At 35.8% G+C, this 23,483-nt stretch overlaps 1 protein-coding gene across 2 annotated transcripts in view; it reads right to left on the bottom strand.

The window, feature by feature from the left end:
• The window catches only part of PRKG1 (protein kinase cGMP-dependent 1), a 1,391,770-nt gene that overhangs the window by 1,206,234 nt on the left and 162,053 nt on the right, over positions 1-23,483 (bottom strand). For both annotated transcript variants that reach the window (XM_058298873.2, XM_058298872.1), the window contains exon 2: positions 1,610-1,776. In XM_058298873.2, the coding sequence (XP_058154856.1) occupies positions 1,610-1,776 (167 nt within the window). The remainder of the gene's footprint in view (positions 1-1,609; positions 1,777-23,483) is intronic.

The raw sequence follows: 23,483 nt of genomic DNA, 5'->3' as shown, positions 1-23,483 counted from the left end.
GGTTTTTAATTGTTAGAATTGCCTTACATTTTGCCTTTATACTTTATACTCTATACTTGGCCTTTATATATTTATTCCATTTTTCTCATCCTTCCCGCTCACTACCCACATATACCACTGCCCTATAATTTCATCTCCTTTTCCTGCAATTCTCTGCCAAGTGTATATTGTTTATGGTCTTGTTTATTGGGTTTTGTTTTTGCCAAAAGAAAATCTATTGAATATTTATATCCTTCTAGCCCGGGGAAGGACTTTAGAAGGTTGACACAAAAGATGAAAACTATGAAGGAAATAAACAATAGAAATCACTACTTAAAAACTGAAAGTCTAATATATGTCAAAAAGACTACAAAGAAAAATTCAAAGGTGAATGGCAAATGCTGAAGAACATTCCTTTCACACTGTCAAGTATTTAATTGAAATGATCATTAATTTTTATAACACTTTATAGTTTATACTAAACATTCATACAAATTGTCTCATTTTAACTTCATAGCAGCCATGTAAAGAAGGAAGAAAGCAAGATTTTTAGACCTTGATTCTAATGCCATTTGGGACTACAGAATTCTTTGCTGTGGGAAACTGTCCTGTTGAGCAGCATCCTTACCCTTTACCTGCTGCCAGTAGCATTCCCCACCCATGGTATGACAACCAAACATGTCTCCAAACATTGCCAAATGTTCCCTGGGAGAAAAATCACCATCAGTGGATTGGCAAAAGCAATAGTATCTTCTTTTTACAAATTGGGTACATGAAATTCAGAGAAGTGATTTGTCCAAAGTCACCCCTTCCCTTAATGACCTATAAATTTGACTTTTTCAGGACACTGTCAAAATGCCTGGGGTGAATCACTAATCACCACGTAATAAACTAATTGTGATTTTTGTATACCCACTATCTTATAACATTGCAGACATTTCTGAATTTCCTTTCTTCTTAACTAATTCTCTCATTACTTCAGGCTTCTTTCATCCCACAAAAGGAAAATGTGCCACTGAAGTTCCAAGTTATTGATAAACATTATGACTATTTACCTAGGAATCAAACACATTTACAGAAAATGCATGGCTCAATTTTTTCAAAGCAGTTTCTAAGTATGTGCAAGGTTTATGAAATAAATCACCACTCTAATAAATAGGTAGCTAAAATGCCATCTAAACAATATGAAATGCCTCTGTCATACACATATAAAATACAGAAAACATTTTCTTTTAACAGAAGCATCATAGCAGAAAAGTTAAGGGTAAAACTGACCTTGACTACCTAACCAAAAAAATACTTTCAGTGCTCTCAAGCTTGCCTCGGAGCTTGTAAGCTCACTCACTGATCTGATATTGTGTAGCCTTATTCAGTTTAATTAATAGCATGTCTGTTTCCCATTATGGTTGTTCCCCCATGTGTGAAAAAATTCTGAATTCTTGTATTAATATTCTAAACGGGAACACCATACAATTAGCCACCATAGCTATGCAGTGTTTCACCTATTTTCAAACTGTTTCTTAATATAAGATGGAATGGTTGAATTGTCAAATGTAACACATCTGTGTGCATGCTGATATGATGAAAAGGGAATATCTGAATATCAGAGGATCAGGGTTATGGACCATACCTTCCATGACATACACCAGTGACCCCACATCTCCTTCTTTGATGATGCAACTGTCTTTGCCATACTCCACTGGGTACATACAATCCACAATCTCCTGGATCTGTGACAACTCTAAGTTCTTCATAAAGTCATTGTCAAGGATGGCTTCCTTTATGAGATCCTTGGACCTGTAGCAAGAGAGGGAAGATTTACTGGCATGTCTGATGAGCAATTTCATAGTTTGTGAGGTTTAGCAGGATGATACCATGCTCAGGAATATTACAAATGCATTTTCTTGCCAGGAATCCCATAATTTTCTGAAAGACCTGAGAACGAAGTAATCCCATGGCGGGAAGAAAGGCATTGAGATATTTTCCTTTAAGTTTCATTTATGTAAGCAAAAAAAATTTTTTAAATCATATAATTCCATTTTGTTTTAGTTTGTTTAATCACAAAAATTGTGGGTAATTCCTTGGACCAAGACTTTAAGTTGAAGTATGCAATTTGGTTTAAGAATAAATATGAACAAAATACAACAACATTGTGTAGAACACATATTTATTGTTACATTTATTGTATTATAAAAGAACATTGGGCCTGCATTGTACTATATATACACAATTGTAGTGAAACACAATTTGTTTACTTATTTTTGTGTGTGTTTCTCTTCCATGATACTTTATGCTACATGAAGACAGTGGTCATTTTAATTTATTATTTCCTGTATGCCCAGTCACAACCATGATGCCAGTCATAATATGGATGCACGCTCAAAAAGTGTTTTTTTGTGAAGGACTTCCCTGGTAATCCTAATAAAAATATAGGAACTGGATTCCTAATTAGCTATTTGAAACAACTAACTGGTAGAAATGTGACAATTCTGTATCCACATCTTGTCCTTCAGGGAATATTTATTACTTCAAGCATCTTAAAACAAGATAGTCAGGCAGATAAAACTCTCTAGAACAAGATGTTTTAAATGCAATGTGATTTAGATGTGATATTTAAGCACAGTTAGGCAATGGGGAAATATTTACAAATATTATAAAAAGGATTTAATGTTTAATAAGAAAAGTTTGCAGAAGATATGTTTAAAAGGTGGCAATACTTTGATTTACTGGGGCAAGAAGTTCTAAACAACTTTCTAAGAGTACAAAAATCAAAGTGGAGAGATATCAAAAAATATTTTGTCAGGTGGAAAAAAGAGTACAGTTGGAATAGGAAAACTGGATCAGATAAAAGCAGAAGCCTTAATAAAAAGAGAAAGAAACAATACCTTTATAATTTTATATAGTAAAGTCTTAATTTAAAAGAGAATTTCACTACAAGTTGGCCTGGGTCCAAATTTGCCTAGCAAGTTACTTTCAGGGGAATGACTTGCAGTAGTGCATTTACTGCCTAAATGAAGCATTACTTCTTTCCATTTCTGGATGACTTTTCATTTAGACCTCGGTCTAAATTGCCTAGCATTCACACATTATGTTTTGTATAGACTTAGTTTTAAATAAAAATAGGTATACATAAAAATGAAAACTAGTGAAAATTCATTAATAGGAAAATATGCCTAGAATGAACTGTCATGCTGCAATTAAAATTATGTTTATGAAGAGTGTTAATGGCATGGCGATATTCTTCTACTATTGTTAAATGAAAAAGCAGGATCCAGGATTGTCTTTAGGGCAAGAAGGATGTATATTATGAAATGTAAAGAAAATAGACTTTGAAATTAGATATATCTGGGTTCCAATGCTAACTCTGTCACCTATAGACACCTGAGCAGGTTGTCTAAATTTTCTGAATTTCCATGTTAGCTGACAGTGTGAAGCTTCTGTGGCCTCCAGATAATCATGTCCTTAGGGTTAATCCATTCCTGTGAGTGTTAACCTGTTGTAGGTGGGACCTTTTCATTAGATTATTTCAGTTTAGGGGCTTTGGTTAGATTGTGTGACCCAAGGTGGGTCTTCATCATCTTATTGGAGTCCTTTACAAAGAGAGGAATAAAAGGCCACAGATACAGAAAAAAAACACAGAGACAGAGATAAGGCTCCAGAAGCTGATATTAACAGAACATGGGAGAGAAAAAAGCCACAGCTGGATAGAGCAACCCAAAGCTTAAAGCAACAAGGCCTGGAGGAGAGAGGAGGGACGAGCAGGTGCTGCCATGCGCCTAACCTCCCACAGCTACAGATGGGGGAGAAAGCATCTCTTGATGATGCCTTGATTTGGATACTTTCATGACCTCAGAACTTTCTCCTTGCAGCTTAGAGTAAAATGCAAGAAGAAAGGGAAAAGCTGAGAACTGATCTCCTGGGCACAAAGAAACCAGAAATTGATGGATTGGGAAATTCCGATCTTCCAGAAGGGCAATCTCCAGAGACTACTGCCCCATGTGAGGTTTAACTGAACACTGAACCAGCTATTCATTTCCGTGTAAATCAGGACTGGAAATGCAGTTATCCAGGAAGGATCTGTGGAAAGTCTTACTGTCTGAAAGCTTGGACCTCTGTTTTCTACATGCAAAGTCAATGAGATTTTTGCAAGATCTATATGAACAGATCCACTGTCAGCCAGCAAATGGGACAGAAAAAAAGGAGAAATCGAAGCAAAAATGTCTTCAAAGGCAGTACCATGGAAGTTGAAGTCTAGACTGAAGGCAGGTTGTCAGGCCCAGAGAGAAACCGACCCGTGTATGCAGAAAGGGTGTGTATATCCCAGAGCTTGATTAGGGCCAGCCTTCTGCCCCCTTGTTCAGGAACAGTCTTGCAGCCCCAGGCTTCAGAGAGGGTAAAAGGCATTCCATGGGGAATGCCCATACTCCTCTATTCTGAGGGGGTTGAGCCTGTGCCCCAGAGATTGGGGAGAGTCTGGCCATCACCCCACTGTTCTGGGAGGGTGAGGCCTGGAGTTTGGCTACCACCCAGATGTACCCAGATGAGGGAGGGGCTGAGAACATAGCCCTGGGCAAGCCCTGGTAAAGGGTGGGACTGCCATTCAGTAGAGCCCTGAGGAGAAGAAACCTTGGTTCTATAGACAACTATCAGGCATTGAAATCTAAGGGTATATGCCTTGCAGGTTTTAGAAACTGTTTGGGATCTGGAACCCCTGTTTTCCTTCCAATTTCTCCCTTGGGGAAGTTTATTCTATGACTTTCCTCCTTTATATATTGGGAGCAGACAACTTGTGTTCTAAGTTTCACAGGTACAGAGCCAAAGGGGAATTTTTGCCCCAGGACAGACTACATGCCTATAATTGATTTTGATGAGATTTTGTACTTAATACTGTTACTGAAATGATGTCTTTTGAAATATTGTGATGGAATGAATGTATTTTGCATATGGGAAGAACATGTATTTTGGCGTCCAGAGGATGGAGTGTGGCAGTTTGAAGCTTTTGTGCACCTCACAAAAGCTGTGCATTTGTAAACCTATCATAGGGCAGAGGTTTTGATTAAATTATTTAGTTAAGGGCTTTTATTAGATTGTGTGATCCAGAATGGATCTTCATCCTCTTACAGGAGTCCCTTATAAACAGAGGAATAAAGAGCTGCAGAGACAGAAAAAAGCCACAAAGACAAGAGATGCCTCCAGAAACTGAAATCAACAGAACCCAGGTGAGGGAAAAAAAAAAAAGCCACAGAGGGATTATCAACAAGACTGGGAGGAGAAAGAGTGGGTACCACCATGTCATGTGCCTGGTCTCGCACAGCTGCAGCTTGGGAAAAAAGCATCTTCTGATGATGACTTGATTTAGACACTTATACGGCCTCAGAACTGTAACCCTATATAAGCTAATAAATCCCCATTGTAAAAGCCTACTCATTTCTGTATATTGCTTTGACAGCCTTTAGCAAAGTAAACATCATCTATAATATCATAGTAAAAAAATAAAAATGTAACAAGATTATATGTGAAGAATGTTAACAATATGTCATCCAGGGTGGGTAGCAAAGATGGTACTAATATTAGTTGCAGGAGCAGTACTGAAAGGGGGTAGTTGTAACTTGCAACAAATATCAGAAGGAAATTACTTAAAATGTTGATATCAGTTGCCTTTGGTGACAGAATTATAATTATTTTTTTTCTATTTTTCTGTATTTACAAAATATTCTAGAATGAGCATGCTTTATTATCATGAAAAAAATTTTAATTTTAAAGGTAGAGTATGAAAAGCAACCATGCCATAAGAAAAAATAAAAATGCAAATATAATGTACTGCTCAGTAAATTAATTACCTGCTATTTAATAGTGGTTGAGTACTATTGGTATATTCAATATTAATCTAATCAGTTGATCCCCTTTCATATGGCTTGGTTTTAAACATGAATGGCAGGAATGTTCACTGAATAAAAATATAATGATAGGTGGCCTTTAATAAAGGACTTCAGAACAGACTCTATTTTAAAATCTTGTTTGTGAGACTTCAACCATAGCTTGAGAGGAATCGTTAGCTACATGTGCTTTTGTTTTATTTTGTTTTTTGTTTTGTTTTCTTAATGCTGCCTGCCAACATTGTATTTCTCTTTAATCAGAACTGTTTCTCTTGAGTCTCAGCTCAAGGTGATAAAATTCTCATCATCCATGATTTTTGTGAGATCTCCGTTCTTAATTATTTCCACCATCCCAGACTTCAAGAATACCTGCAGCACCTTTATACTTAAGATCTCTTGTTCTTGGCTTATTTTTCTAGCTATTCCCAGAAATTATTTGACCTTTTGGAAATTAGGTTTAGTCAAATTGCATTAAATTCCCTCTTTACTAAAGATTGTTTTATTTTGAGCCAGAAAGTGAGGCCATCCAAAGGGTTCATAGTTTCTAACACAGCAAAGGCTCAATGTTGTCAACTCCCAGCTACAGATGGCAACTTGTCCTTTGGACAAATTAATAGTATTCGATTAAAGAACTAAATCCTAGAAAAGCAGCAAGATTAGAAACAAAGTCATCATGCAAGAAAATAATTAGCTTAGTACAAACATGATTGAAGAAATCCAGTTTCTCTCCTTTCATAAATAGTACTCCTGACCTGTTTAGAAAGACATCAGAAAATATGAAACAGTGAGGCCTAACATAATCCTTTAGAATTATTCAAATTTTGTAAGTGCTTATCAGAGTGAATTGGGGGTGGGGGTGGGGGGGAGAGAACATGCTTCCCAAATTTTTTCTTGCTTTTTAAGTTCCATTTTAGATGGAGATATCTAATCTTGGGCTTCTGAAGAAATAAACTGATCTGTATACAGCCTATGTCTTATCACTTATTTCCTTCATAGAGGTATTGTCCAAAATCATATCTATCTCTGATATGTCACAAATAATCTGCGCTTCCGCCCTCACAGCATAATATAAATATTGTGCCATACCCATATTACAATCTGAAAATGTTCTTGTCAGTGAGTAACTTAAAGTCCTGCCTTTTCACCTAATGTTCCTCTAAGTCTTCTCCCATTGAGGGCTCTGAGTGTAGGTCAACTCCCTTTTGTTTCCACTTGCTCCAGCATTACAGACTATAATCAATCAAGGCCTCCATCCAACTCTGCTTTAAATCTACTCCTTTCCCTGAGGAAATGGTGTAAAATTCTCACTATAACTAAGATATGATGCCGCACACAAGATCAGTTGAGATGTGTTATCAGTATGGGAGCTGGGAAAACTTACATCACAAGCTCCAGAAGGTGGCTATTTGCTCTAACCCAGAGTATATTTTTTAACAACATTTTACAAGAATTGAGTAGCCTGCTGTGGGAGGTGTAAGAAGCAAATATAAAGATCCTGATTTTTTATCCTTTTTATCTGCCTCTGTAAAAGAATCTATTTTTAAAAATAACAAACCTTATTCTTCTATATCCAAAATTTTGACTTTTAAATCTAAACATCCATGAGAACAACTTGGTTATTTTGCACTAATGCTATTGATTTGTTATCATCAAATTGACCACTTCTGAACTATTGGTCATATACAGTAGTGAGTGTGCTGGTAATCGGATTAGGTAGGGGGTGTGTGGTGGGAAGGGGTATGTGGCAGAAACATTTCAACTTCCATGGTGTAAATACTCCTACCATAGCTGATTTTCAAGCTGGCAATGTAACATCAACGAGCTTACAAAATTCTTAAAAATTTAACAAGAAACCCTTGCCTGAACTGATATGAGTTATCTTTAGCACACCACTGGATATTTTTCCAACACCCTAAAAGTGTACCTTCATTTATAAATATTGGAACCGACGTAATAATCTTTTTTTCTTCAAACGTTCATTAGGTTGTAAAATATGCTCAGATAATTTAAACCTGAGATTAGCAATAGTTCTTCCAAACTGTCCATTTTAGAAAAATTAAGTAAAAGTCCACTTCCTCATTGTCTTACTCCATAGAAAATTTCTGAATTCAAGCAACAAATATCCAAAATTAATTATCTTTCTACATAATCTGAGTTAAAAATGGGCAATTCTAGGGTGAGTATAGGGAAATATATACCTACTTCTCTAAAAAGGGAGACATTAGTATTCACTATTAATAAACAGCCCCTTACTATTATTCTCAACCCTATAAAAAGATATTCTACATTGTGGTTTCCACACAGAGGGAAAGCAACATTTAGGTTGCAGTACTGTTAATTCAAGAAGTATTGGAAGCTAGTTCAAACTGGGTGGTCACCAAGCCTCTCCAAAGTTCATGGGGAAGAGCATTCTAGATAGAGAAAAAGTAGGTACAAATGTTCAGAACTGAGAATGAGCTTGACCTGTTCAGGATTGAAAATGAGATCACAGACATAGGCAGGGTCAGATCATGTAGGACCTTGAAGGCTCTGCTAAAGGGTTTTGTTTCAATCTAAGGGCTATGGGAAGTCAGTGAAGGATTATAAGATGAGGTATGATTTAAAGAAGATTAATCAATTGCGAGAAATAAATAAAATAGGACTTTTACTTTTAGCATGATAGCATGAAGAACTCCAGGACCCACTCTACAGTGAAACTGGCAAAAAAATGTTTTTACAAACCAACCATTTAAATATCTTCAGTTGATCCTAAGGACATACAGCAAGTGAAGAAACATCTATTCAGGAAAAACTACCAAATTTTGATATTGAGAATCTGTGTTATTTGAACCAAGATGACTCCCTCCCTCTCCTCTCCCAGCGTGGTGAGGCAGAAACTTGGTGAAGCCAAAATCATAGGGTTCTCTCACCTCTAGTTCCCAGTCAACAAACTACCTCTCCATGAGGAGCAGAATGTTAGCATTTCTCCTTCTGTCCCAAGCTACCTATTGCTAAGGCTAAGTCCCAGGAAAGTGAAGCTGAGAGGTGGCATTCCAGCCTCACTGGTGGGAGAGAGGCTCTACCTTGGTTGCAGAACTACTTAAAATACTGGTACCTAGTATTACAACATAAAATAATGTATTGTTGCAATAACAGCACATAGAAATGTAATTGCAAATAACAGCACAAAGGAGGTGGATGGAAGCAGCACCCAATTTTTGAGCTATGGAAATGGTTCCAGATGGTAACTCAAATTCACAGGCACAAATGAAGAATATCAGACTGGGTAAATAAGAAGGTTATTGTAACAAAAGCTGTAATTATAAACCTGTTTTCCTTTTTTCTCTCAGCTTCTTTAAAAGATATAAAAGTACATAAAGTAATAATTATAGCAATGTATTGTTGGGTTTTTAATAGTTATAGATGTAATATGTATGACAATAATACCACAAAATGAGGAAAGGATATAAAGCTATCTAGGAATAAATTTCTGTTACTCACTATGAGAATTAACTCAGTATAAATATTAAGCTGATTCTCATAACTAAAGATATATATGGTAAACCCAAGAAAATCCATTAAGAAATTATTCAAAAATTAAAGTAAAAAATAATTGAAGAACTTAACATGCTACATTAGAAAATATTCACTTAGTGCAAAATAAAGCAGTAAAGGAAGAAAAGAGCAAGAAAAAGCCACAGGACACATAGAAAACATAAAGGAAATTAGCACACATAAACTCTCTCCATAATAGCATTAAATGTGGATGGATTAAACAATCCAATCAAAAAGCAGAGACTGTCAAGATGGATATTTAAAAATCAAATGATATATTGCCTATAGGAGACATACTTCAGATATAAAGACACAAATTGTTTGAAATTCAAAGAATGAAAAAATACATAACATAGCAATCACAAGGAAACTGGAGTGGTTATACTAGTATAAAACAAAATGAACTTTAATGCAAAAAAAATATTTTTTTTCTAGAGGTAAAGAGAGGCATTTTATAAAGGTAAAAGGGACAATCCATAGAACAATATAATAATTATAAATATACAAGCTCCTAATAACAGAGCACCATGAAATGAAAACTGACAGAAATAAGTAAGAAACAGAAAATTCAACAGTATTAGTTGGAGATTTCAATATCTAAATTTCAATAATGGATAAAACTAAGCAAATAATTAAAATGGAAAGAGAAGACTTGAACAACACTATAATCCAACTTGATTGAACAGATTTCTATAGAACACTAATGAACAGCAGAATATTTATTCTTTAGAAGTGCCCATTTAATGTTCTCCAGGATGGACCAAATGTTAGGCCATTAAACAAACCACAATAAATTTAAAGAGATAGAAATAATACAAAGTATTTCTACAGTCACAAAAGGTGAAATTAGAAGTCAATAACAAAAATAAATTTGGAAAAATCACAAATATATGGAAATGGAATTAAATACACTCCTAAGTAACCAAAAGGTCAAAGAAGAAATCAAAAGGGAAATTAAAAAATACTTTGAGATGAATGAAAAGGAAAACACAACATACCAAAACTTCTGAGATACAGCAAAAGCAATATTTACAGGGAAATTTATACCTATAAATACCTACATTAAAAAATAAATAAGATCCCAAATCATTAACCTAATGATCCATAGCAATACACTGGAAAAAGAAGAGCAAACTAAACTTAAAGCAAGCAGAATGAAGGAAATTATAAAGATTAAACTTAAAAGTAATGATAAAGAAAAAAAAACTATAGAGAAAATTAATGAAACCAAAATTTGTTCTTTATCAACAATATTATCAAACCTTCAGCTAAATTGACCAAAAAAGGGGAGAAGACTCAAGTTACTAGCAAATTATGACCAACCCAACAGAAATAAAAAAGATTACAAAGAACTAACAATGAAAAACTGTAAGCTAATAAAATAGATAACTTAGATGAAATGGACAAAATTATAGAAAGACACAAATTCTCTAAAACAACTCAAAAAGAAAAAAGAGACAATCTGAATAACTGCAACAAATAAAGCATTTGAATTAGCAACAATGACAAAATAAAGAAAAAGCAAAACTATCCAGAAAGAAAAGCCCAGGCCCAGATGACCTCACTGATGAATTCTACTAAACGTATAAACAAAAATTAAAACCAATTCTGCACAAAATCTTCCCCCCAAAAAATAGAAAAGAGCACATTCCAAGTCATTCTATGAGGCCAGTATTACCCTGATATGAAAATCTGATAGACATTAAAAAAAACACAGCAGATGCATATTTCTTATGAATATGGATGCAAAAATTCTCAATAAAATACTAGCATAATGAATTGAGCAGCAAATGAAAAGAATTATATACTATGATCAAGTGGGATTTATTCTAGGAATGCAAGGTTGATTTAACGTAACAAAACTCAATTAATGCAATATACCATATATCAATAGAGTAAATAATGAAAAACCCATGATCATCTCAATAGACACAGAAAATGCATTTAACAAAATCCAATGCCCTTTCATGGTAAAAAAAATTTCAACAAACTAGGAATAGAACGTTATTTCCTCAAACTTGTAAAGGGCATCTGCCACAAAAAAAAAAAAAAAAAAAAAAAGCCACCACTTACATCATACTTAACAGTGAAAAACTGAATGTTTTCCCCCTAAGATCAGGAAAAACACAAGATTTCTGCCCTTACCACTTCTATACAACATTGTATTGGAAGTTCTAGCGAAGACAATAAGGCAACAGAAGAAATAAACGGCATCCAAATTGGAAAAGAGGAAGTAAAACTATCACTATTTGCAAACAACATGATCTTGCATATACAAAATCCTAAGGAATCCACTAGAAAAACTATTGGAACTAGTAAACGAGTTCAACAAGGTTGCAGGATATGAGATCAATACAAAAAGTTCAATTGTACTTCTGTACACTTTCAGTGAATAATCCAAAAATGAAATTAAGAAAATTCATTCATGATAGAATAAAAAAGAATAAAATACTTACCAATAAACTTAACAAAAGTACAAAACTTAGACTCTAAATCTACAAAACATTAAAGAAATTAAAGAAAATCTAAATAAATGGAAAAAAACATTGTGTTCATTGTTAAGTTGCAATACTCCCCAAATTGATCGACAGATTCAACGCAAAAAACTAAAAGAAGTCTGGCTGACTTCTTTGTAGAATTGAAAAGCGATTCTAAAATTCATAGGGAACTGCAAGAGACCCAGAATAATGTAAACAGTCTTGAAAAAGAAGAACATAGTAGGAGGACTCACATTTCCTGATTTTGAAGCTTACTACAAAGCAACAGTAATCAAGACTAGTGGGTATTGGCTTAAGGAATATTCCAAATATACATATATGGAATAGAATTAAGAATTCAAAATAACCCTTATGATTATGGGCAATATAATTTTTGACAAAGATGCCAAGACCTTTCAATGGCAAAGAACAGTCTTTTCAACAAATGGTGTGCTGGACAACTGGATAGCCACATGAAAAAAAAAAAATGAAGCTGGACGCTTACCTTTTACTATATACAAAAATTAATAATAAATCAAAAATATAATTGTAAGAGCTAAACTATAAAACTCTCAGAAGAAATAAAGTGAGTAAATATTCATGATCTCAGATCTGGCAATGAATTATTTGATATGTGTGACAGTTTGGTATTGTATATGAATTCCAAAATTAGATATTAAATTGTGTTTGTAAACTGGTCTGTCCCTCTATGTCTATTAGACTGTATTAATTTCAGAGGTTTTACTTTATTAAATCAAGGTTAGGAGTGATGAATGAACAACTATGTGATTATACCAAATACCACTAATTGTACACTTTGGATGCATTTATGCTTTATTAATATGTATCAATGAAGTTGATTTGTTAAAAGAAATAATAGGAAAAAATAAATCAAGGTTAGAACTTTTATTTGACCATGCCATTAGGGTGACTCAGTTTGAGTCCCCACCTTCCGCCCTTTGTGGGCTATATAAACAGATGCTCAATCAAAGCCAGGGATATAAATAAACAGAAAAGGAGAACACAGAAAGTTTAGTTTTGGATGCTAGAGCCCCAGGGAGAGAGCCAAGCTGTTTACCTGATAGTTTGCAGCTGAAGAGACCAGAGCCCTAAACAGCTGAGAAAATCCAGAAAGAAATCTCTGGGGAGAGAGATAAGCCTTATGCTACCCTCCAGCTGAGAATGGAAGGAGCTGGGACCTGGAGTCTTAGGAGGAAGAGGAAGCCTGAATCCTCACAGAGACCAGCAGCCACCTTGCAATAGACTCTGGTAAGGGAAGTAACTTACACTTTATGGCCTTATGACTGTGAGCTTCTACTCCAAATAAATTACCTTTATAAAAGCCAACAGAGTTCTGGTACTTTGCATCAGCAACTTTTTGGCTGACTGATACAATATAATATCAAAAGAATAAACAAAGGAAGAAAAATATATAAATTCTTGAACCTCATCAAAATAAAAACTTTTGTGCTTCCAAGGACACTATCAAGAAAGTGAAAAGACAACTCATGGAATATGGGAAAATATTTGCAAATCATATATCTGACAAGGGACTTGTATCAAGAATAAATAAAGAATGCTTACAACTCAATTTTAAAAAAGACAAAGAGCCCAATTTGAAAATGGTCAAAGGATCTGAATAGACATTTCTACAAAGAAAATACATGTATTGCCAATAAACACAAGAAAAGATCCTCAAGATCATTAGTCTTTAGTAAAATGCAAGTCAAAGCAAGTGCAGGTGGCAAGGCAGGTGGAATAAATAATAAAAATAAAAAATAAATCTTTTAGTAAAAAGCAAGTCAAATGCACAAGATACCATTTCACATTCACAAGAATAGCTAAAATTAAATAATAATCACTATTAGCAAGGATATGGAGAAATAACCCTCATACACTGCTGGGGAGCAATATTCATAATAGCCAAAAAGTGGAAATAACCCAAATGTCCAACTGATGATTGAATAAATAAAATATGATATGTCCACACATTGGAATGTCATTCAGCAATAAAAAGAATTGAGGTACTGATACATGCTACAACATGGATGAACCTTGAAAATACTTTGTTAAGTGAAAGAAGCCAGTCACATAAGACCATGTATTACATTATTCCATTCATATGAAATGTCCAAAATAGGGAAATTTATAGAGAGAGAAAGTAGATTAGTGTTCACTCAGGGCTGGGGGCGATGGTGTGATAGAGGGTGATAGCTAAATGGTAAAGAGTTTCTTTATGAGGTGATGAAAATGTTCTAAAATTGACTGTGGTGATGCATAAATCTTTGAATATACTAAAATCAATTGACTGTATGCTTTAAATGGATGAATTACATAAGTGAATTATGTCTCAATAAATCTGTTAAGACACAAAAAATAATGTATGTTTACTTTAAACATTACTGAATTCATGGAGGTTTTCTGTTATGTATTCCATCAGTTAATCAATACTAAAAGCATAATTGTTATCATCATGTTAATAAGGAATTTTTATAGTTGAAACTAATGGGAAACTGTCTTATAAACATTACATTAATATATTTGGACTTTGAAGCCCTGACACTCAGACAAGTCTTATGTATTAGGAGAGAAAGAGTCCTCATATCCTATTGCAAAAGCTATTTCAGGAGGCCTAAAAGTTTACCAACTTCCACTCAATCCTCTTTTTAGATAAGTTTCCCCCTTATCACATACCAGGTAATAGTAAATATGCCAAAGACAGCCTTGCCCAGAAATGTGAGAAATGACATCTGAACTCTTGGTTTGACAAGACTACCAGACAGTTAAAAAAAAAATTTCAACACTATTAAGATATTATTAAAATGGAAATATAGTGAAAGCAACTCTAAAACACAGTACAGAAACTCCTAACATAAACTTTCTTGACTAAAAATATAATTTAAAAACCCTCACTAAATCTTTTCTTAAAAATTTTATTACAACCATAGACATGTGAACTAATCAGAAATTAGGATAATTTTTCTGTATTCTTAAAAACCACAAGAGAGACCCCACCAATGCTGAATGTGACCAATGGGGAAGGGATGTTATGGGAATGTTGCTATACAAATTATGTTCTTCCTGTCAATTAACATAACCCTGGTGAGAAGGTAAAGGTGTTGGACATGGTCAGGAGTCTTGACAGATATGGCCTCTTGAACTTCTTGAATGTTATGTAGCTACATACTTCTACAGGATATAAATATGTCCTTCTTACCAGAGGTATGTTTTCTTGATAGACAGAGACCCTCACAGTAGCTATCAAAATATTAAACTTCCCTCCTGGGGAAGTCCTGCTACTTTTTCAAAGATGGCCTAAAGCTCAGGGAACAGGCTAATAAGCCAAGCCATTGACTGCAATGCCTGTAATTATGAACTTTATTCCTGTAATAATGAAACTAAGCCTAATTACAATTAATGCCTAAGAGTTACCTCCTGAAACCTCCTTGTTATTCAAGTGTGGTCTCTAAGTCAAACTCAGCAAATAAACTCACTACCTTCCCCATGACAAAGGGTGTGACTCCCAGGGACAAGCCTCCCTGGCACCAAGGGATTATTACTAAGCATGAATCAAAAATTGCATTTGGAAAAAGACTTTGATCAAAAAGGGGATATATTAAATAAAATAGAGTCTTATGGCTAAGAGATTTCAAAGTGAGTTGGGAGGTCTTTCCAGAGGTTATGCTTATACAGGTCTCAGAGAGACTTCACAAACTGCTAAAGCCTCAAACAACAGTGCTCCTGATGGAGCTGGTGTAGCTCAGTGATTGAGCACATGTTTTGCATGTACAAGGTCTTGGGTTCAATCTCTTTTACCTCCCAGTTCTGCAACAGGACTATGTGACAGAGACAGTCAATCTGATGCTTATGGTCACCACCTTTAATTCCCCTTTGCATCCCACCACAACACAAAAATCACAGGATAAATATTTAAATATTCTATGGGTTTAAGACTGCCCACACTGCCCTTTAGGTTAGATGAGGTTGAAAAATAAAATCTTCAAACACTCAAAATTTTTAAAAATTTTAAAAAATCAAAGGTCATCACTATATAGCATATGGCAACATAACTCTTTTGTTCACCTATTCTAGCACAATTCCAAAATATACTCAACTCAGTTTTATTTTCTGTCCAGGAAGCTGGGTGCCAAGGATTGGATATAAGCACGGGCACATATAAGCAGCAAGATTACAATCAACAGACCCTGAAAATTGAAAATGGCAGGCATGGTGAAGCCAGCAAAGTCCCAGCCATATCTCCCTTCCCTCACTAAATCATTTTAGATTTCAATGGTTTATTTGGGGTTTAAATAACAGGAGAAGCAATGAGTGCTGTTTCAAGGTTATCTTGCCCTATGTTACAGTTGGTGTAAACGTGAACCTAGAAGCTCAATCCTCATTGACTGTTCATAGCTCTTTCACTCATATATAGTCCTTTGAGAGTCTTTTAACAGTTTCTAATTCCAGGAGTCAATGAGGCAGGATATTTTCATCTCTCTACTTTGAAATATATATTTGATCACCTGTAGAAAAGAAAGGCTCTTATAGCAGATTCTCTTGCTGCCACAACTATTAAGATTCTGCCCAAACAATGAATCCCATTTCTTGCTAAACAGCTTTACTGAATGAACTCTATGGGTATAAACTGGCTAAAAGCTAAGAAATATCAATCAGCCCTCATTTTACAGAGACATATTTTAATCCAAAAAAAGCTATTGACCAGGAACCAGCAAGATGGCAGTGGAATAAGGAACTCCTAGAGTCAGCTCCTGCTACAGGGCAGTTAGCAAACAGCCACAGCTCTCTGGAGCTAGCTGAGGCACCTGTTTGGGGGCTCCAGAAGACCAGAAGAGCATCCTGCAATGTCCTTGAAGGAGCGGAAGGAGGAGATTGCCCATCTGCAGAGAAGATTTGGAAGTAGAGCGCTCCACACCCTGGAGGCCGGTGCCCATCCTCCACTGGAGGCACAAGCAGCCTCAGGAGCTGTTCTGTGGCTGGAATTGAAAGCTCCACTTCCCCAAAATCGGGAAGAGACAGTTGGGCACCAATTTCAGCTATTGATGAGTAAATTCAGCAGGCTACAGTATAATCCTGAGAACAGTTTAGGTTTGAGCCTGTCCAAGTCAGAAAGAGGCTGGGAGCCACCACCTTAATTCTGCACATGGCATGAGGGGAAGTGGGGTGGACTGAAAATCACAGTCCTGGTGGGGATAGGCTTCTTTCCATCCAGATCAGATTGCAGCTCTAGCCTAGGCCCCAGTGCCACCTCCAGCAGGGAGGAAGCTGGGAGGACCTGCGCCAGTCTCTCCAGGAAATTACCAGCCAAGCCACCAGAGGCTGGTGATTATACTACTCTGGCTGCACAAGCTGACCCAGGAGCTATTCTGTGGCTGGAATTGGAAGCTCCATTTCCCAGAAACAGGAGGAGATGATTGGCTGCCCATTTCAGCTACAGATTGGTACACTTGACTGGCTAAAATATGACCCTGGGAACAGCTGGGGTGTGAATCAGCCCAAGTCTGAAAGAGGTCAGTGGCTGCCATTTTGACTCCACCCCTAGCCTGAAGGGAAGTGGGCTGAATGAAACTCTCAGTGTTGGCAGGAACCAGTTTCTTTCATGCAGATCAGCCTGCAGCCTTAGCCTAGGCTTCACCCCTGCCTCTGGCAGGGAGGAGGCTGAGAAACCCTGCAGCAGCCTATACAGGTAACTGCAGGGAACTTTGGTTGGCATAGACAAAAAATCAGAAGACTACCAGGACAACTGTGGTCATTTTAGACCCACACTGCATAGACTACTGCCCACATCTGCAGCTCCACCCCTGCCCCAGGCAGGGGAGAAGGGGCATGAAGCTTCATCAGTCTCTCTGGGCAACTACAATCTATGCCTACAGAACTTGGATTATTCCACACAGTTGTGACTCTGTCCCTACCCCTGGCAAAGGAGAAAGTTGGAAGAAACTTCATTGATCCCCAGTGCAATGAGGGTAGTTTGAGCCTCCACAACTTACAGCACCAACTACTTGGTTCCTACTGCACAAGGAAGGGAGATAGGATAGGAAGCCCTAAACTAAAGAGAAAAACTGCACCCAGAAAAAATACTCTAGCCAGATGTGAAGACACCAACAAAAAAATTACAAACCACACCAAGAAACAGGAAGCTACGGCCCAGCTAAAGAAACAAGATAAGCCTCCAGATGACATAAAGGAGTTGAGAGAACTAATCATAGATGTTCAAACAAATCTCCTTAATAAAGTCAATGAGATGCCTAAAGAGATTAAGGATATTAAGAAGACACTGGATGAGCACAAGGAAGAAATTAAAAGTATACATAGAAAAATAGCAGATCTTATGGGAATGAAAGGTGCAATCAATGAAATTTAAAAAACATTGGACGTTATAATAGCAGATTTGAGGAGGCAGAAGAAAGGAGCTTGAAGAAATTACCTCTGAATCAGTGAGCTTGAAGAAATGACCTCTGAAAGTGAACATACAAAGAACAGAAGAAGAATGGAAAAAAATTGAACAAGGTCTCAGGGAATTAATGACAGGAAAAGGCATACAAACATACATGTCATGGGTGTCCCAGAAGGAGAAGAGAAGGGAAAAGGGACAGAAGGAATATCTGACGAAATAATGATAGAAAATCTCCCAACCCTGTTGAAGGACATAGATATCCATGTCCAAGAAGCACAATGTACTCCCATCTGAAAAAAATCCAAATAGACCAACTCCAAGACACATACTCATCAGAAGGTCAAGTGCCAAAGACAAAGAGAGAATTCTGAGAGCAGCAAGAGAAGAGCAATGCATAACATATAAGGGATATCCGATAAGACTAAGTGCTGATTTCTCACCAGAAACCATGGAGGAAAGAAGACAGTGGTCTGATAAATTTAAGATACTACAAGAGAAAAACTTCCAGCCAAGAATCTTATATCCAGCAAGACTGTCTTTAAAAAATGAGGCCAAAATTAGAATATTCACAGATAAACAGACACTGAGAGAATTTCTAAGCAAGAGACCAGACTTTCTGGAAATACTAAAGGGTGCACTAGAGTCTGAAAAGAAAAGACAGGAGAAAGGGGCCTGGAACAGAGTCTAGAAATGAAGATTATATCAATAAAAGTAAATAAAAGTATCAAAAGAGTGGGGAAAATAAAATATGACATAAAAGTTCAGATAGTCAGGAATAAACTTAACCAATGATGTAAAGCACTTGTATTCAGAAAAATGCAACTCAATGTTAAAAGAAATCAGAAAAGCCCTAAATAACTGGAAGAACATTCCCTGCTCTTGGATTGGAAGACTAAATATCATTATGATGTCCATTCTACTCAAATTGATATACAGATTTATGCAATCTTGATAAAAATTTCACCAGCATTAAAGGAAAAATTGAAAACACAATCATTAAATTTATTTGGAAGTATAAGGAGTCCTGAATAGCCAGAAACACAAAAAAGGACAAGTGAACCCTCATCCTCAGACTTTAAATTATAATATCTATCTATAGTGGTAAAAACAGCATGGTACTGGCCTAAAGACAGACATAATAGACCAATGTTCAGAAACATACTCTCACAGGTATGGTCAAGTGATTTTTGACTAGCCTGTCAAACACACAGCTCAGGCAGAACAATCCATTCAACAAATGGTGCTGAAAGTATTGGATATTCATAGCTGAAAGAAGAAAAGAGGACCCCTATCTCACACCTTATCCAAAAATTAACTCAAAATGGATCAAAATCCTAAAAATAAAAGCAAGAACCATAAAACTTCCAGAAGAAATTATTGGAAAATATCTTCAGGACCTGATGGTAGGGGGTGGATTCTTAAAGGAGATAAGAGGAGGACTGAGTGGATTACTGATATAATGTATGTAGAAGTTTTAATTAGCTTTACTGTAAAAGTGTAGAAATTGTATAGAGTGGATGGTAACACACAGTGAGTAACAGCTATTTTATAAATGTGGCTGAAAATGGTAGTCTAGGTATGTAAATGTCAATTTATAGAATGCTGGAGAATAATCTAGGAACTGGATAGCACAGTGAACTGAGAGGTGGATGAGAATTGTGGTTGATGGTACAGATGCAAGAGTGTCCTTTGTGAGCTAAAGCAAATGTATATCACTACTGCACGGTGTTGGGAATGTGGAGAAGCAAGGGAAAAATGCAGCTGGAGTGACCTATGGACTGTGGTTAGCAGTAATAATATAATATTCTTGCATCTATGCAAAGATGTACAGTGTTGATACTGAGGCAGTATGGAAAATGTGATCCAAATGTACACTATGGACATGGTAACAATCAGATGATATTATTTTATCTGTAGCAAATGACACACCACACTGTGGTGTGTTGATGGAGGGGTATTGTTTGGGAATTCTGCACATGTGCATAAGTGTTTTATAAGTTTACAACTTCTGTCAAAAAAAGCATACTTAAAAAATAATAATAGGGTAGGTTGGAGGAAAAACACACCAAATGAAAGATAAGAACTATGATTAGTAGTAAGATTTTGACAATATTCTTTCATAATTTGTAACAAATATCTCATGACAATGCAAGGTGTTGGTGGAGGGTTGATATATGGAACCCCTGTATGATATTATGCATATTTGCTTTGAAAGTTCACAACTTTTACTATACACTTAATTGTTTATGTATGTTCATATATAAATGATATAAAGATAATAATAATATGATTGCTTGAGGGAAAATACTTTGTTTAGTAGTAATATTTTGACAATGCTCTTTAATAATTAGTTAAAAAGGTTTAACAACAATGCAAGTTATTGGTGGTAGGGTGAGTTATGAGAGTCCTGGAAAAGAGGAGACAACTTTGTCATTTTGATTCTGCCAGCCATGTGATGTGACAGAAAGGAAAAGGCTCAAACAACTAAAGCCCCTAGAAGGAAGAATGAGCCATTTGCCTGATAGCTTATAGCTGACACCCATGGAACCTTAAGAGGAAGGGAAAGCCCAGGAAGGAGAGACCAGACAGAGATCGCCTGCCATCTTGCTTCAACACATGGCAGCTGACTTTGGAGGCACCAGAGATGGAACCTGGGACCTCCCATGTGGGAAGCAAGCACTCAATCACTTGAGCCCCACCTGCTCCCACTCTGTCATTTTTGATCTTGGGGTGCTGGGGAGAAATAAGCCATTCAACTGATGGTTTGCAGCTGACTTTAGGAAGAGAACAGAACAGCTGAGACTGATATAAAAGGCCTGGAAGAAAATGAACCCTATGCCAGGAGAGAGGACTAGAAGCCCAGAAGGGAAGGAGAGACCAGGCAGAAATCAGCGACCATCTTGATTCAACATGTAGCAACTGACTTTGGTGAGAAAGCAACCTTGAGCTGGACTCTTTACAGCCTTGTTAACTGTAGAAAAAATAAATACCCTTAATTAAAAAAAAAAAAAAAAGAGAGTCCTATATGATGTTATATATGTTTTGTAAGTTCACAACTATTATTATACACTTATTGTTTATGTATGTTTATGTATGAGTGATATACTTCAATAAATTAAAAAAAAAAGAATATCACAAGATGTGGCATGATAAAACCTGGAAATTCCCTAATAAACTGTTCATTATGATTTCCAAAAAAAAAAAAAAAAAAGCTATTGACCAATTTTGATATTTTTTCCAAAACTGAAAAACATTTTCAACAAGTTTCACACTGGATTTTCATGTCCAAATAATTACATTATATCTATTCCATTCTTATGGCAAAAAAGGTCATAGAAATAAAATCTATTTGTGGCATTTACAAATTTATAATCAGTATTTGTTAAAAAAAACTTGGGAATCACTAGGTAACACAGATTATAGCAACATTTTTCCAATTGTCATTTGCCTTCTAAATTTTTTCGTATAATTCTGAAAATTGGATTATTTTAACTCTTAGAAAAAAATGACCAGGACCAAAGGGATCTGATGGTTAGCACATAAAATATTTGTTTGACCAAATGTCATTCAGATAGCAACATAGGAACAATTCTAAGTCACCCCAGAAAGCACTGATTGGACGTTAGCAGGTAGAGCAGGCTTAGGCTAATTAAAGGAAAAGAAAATTCTTGTACTTTGCAGGTGTTCTTCAACTTCCAAAGGGTCAGTATTAAAAGTCTCCCATTCAACAACTCAAATCATTCAGTGCTCCAGAGGTGCCTTTTATAATAATTTACACTAGTGAGGCTGTCTGAAAATGGGGTAGTCCATAAGAGCTGAGAACAAAACCTTGCCCTAGAAGTTCCCTCTTTTATGTCATAAAAGCAGAATTGTGAAGATAAAGAGAAGTACTGTAAAATGCTTTGCTTGACAATAAATAAGACCATACATATTACATTATATACAAAATGTAAGAACCATGTGGTCTGATCTATTATGAATTAACTCTGTATCCGAAGTTTAGATACTTATACTTCAAAAGAGAGCAATGATTGGGGTGAAACACTTGCATATAATATATTGACAATTGTAATTGAATGCTTTAATGTTTCTCTACTAACCTTAAAGCTCCTCTGCCCCCCAAATGTGTATACTTCCTCTTGGCTGTGAATGGTAACTTGGATAATTTGTTATTATCCATTCTGTTGGTGCTTCTGGAAAATTAGAGCCAAACTTAGCCCAGGTAGAGTCACCTGCATGTCTCAGGAAGCAGATCATCTGTTCTGATGAACTTCATCATCGCTAAACAGCTTCTTTTGCATTAAGCTTTAATACTTTAGCCATTTTGAGTTTTTCTGAAGGGAGATGGTATATATATTGAGAATTTAAATAACTAAGAATTATTTTTAAAAACCTCCTGATCTTAGTTGTAAAAAGCTCCATGGTTCCCAGACTTCTTAACCAAAGTGAAAAAAAACTAACCTAACAATGAAAACAATGAGTCATCACTGAAGTAGTACTGTTACTACTAGTAATATAGATTAAATGATTATTCTGTATTAGACAGTACATAACAGTAACTGTTATACAGGCTAACAGTATCTCCCTCAGTTTGTCCTGGTGGAACTAAGGCTCAGAGTATTTATATAACCTGTGCAATATTGTGGTAGTAAGTGGCAGGTAGAGCCAGAATTTAAAGATAAATTTATTTAACTTCTAAGCCTACATTCTACCACATTATCTGAATTCTAAGTTCACAATACTAAATTGTATTGACAATTTTAATATACTGTCCCAATTATAAGCAATTATAATTATAATTATAAGCAATTATATGCAAAAGTTCTTATTTATCTGTTGTTTTATAAATGTAAAAATGTTATGCTTGGGTAATACAACTTTTTATCTAAAGAGAGCATTTCATGCTTTCAGAATGGTTCTTCATCTAACATTTCATTTTATTTGTGCCACAAACATGCAGTAGATAGAAGACGTGTTACTATTATCCCATTTGACAGAGAAGAAAACAAAGGAACAAAAAGGACAGATGCCTGCTAAGTTCACGTCAGAGACTGAAGCAGAGCTCATGTCCACTGACAAACCAACCTGAGAAAAAATACTTTTAAAACCTTCCTTTATTACACACACATTTATATTCATTCATATATTCTCTCTCTCCTCCTTACCACCCATTTCTTTCTATTGATCCCTCTTTCTCCTCCT

Source organism: Dasypus novemcinctus, chromosome 6 (genome assembly GCF_030445035.2).
Source record: "Dasypus novemcinctus isolate mDasNov1 chromosome 6, mDasNov1.1.hap2, whole genome shotgun sequence".
NCBI lineage: Eukaryota > Metazoa > Chordata > Mammalia > Cingulata > Dasypodidae > Dasypus > Dasypus novemcinctus.
This window is presented reverse-complemented; position numbering and strand designations above follow the sequence as displayed.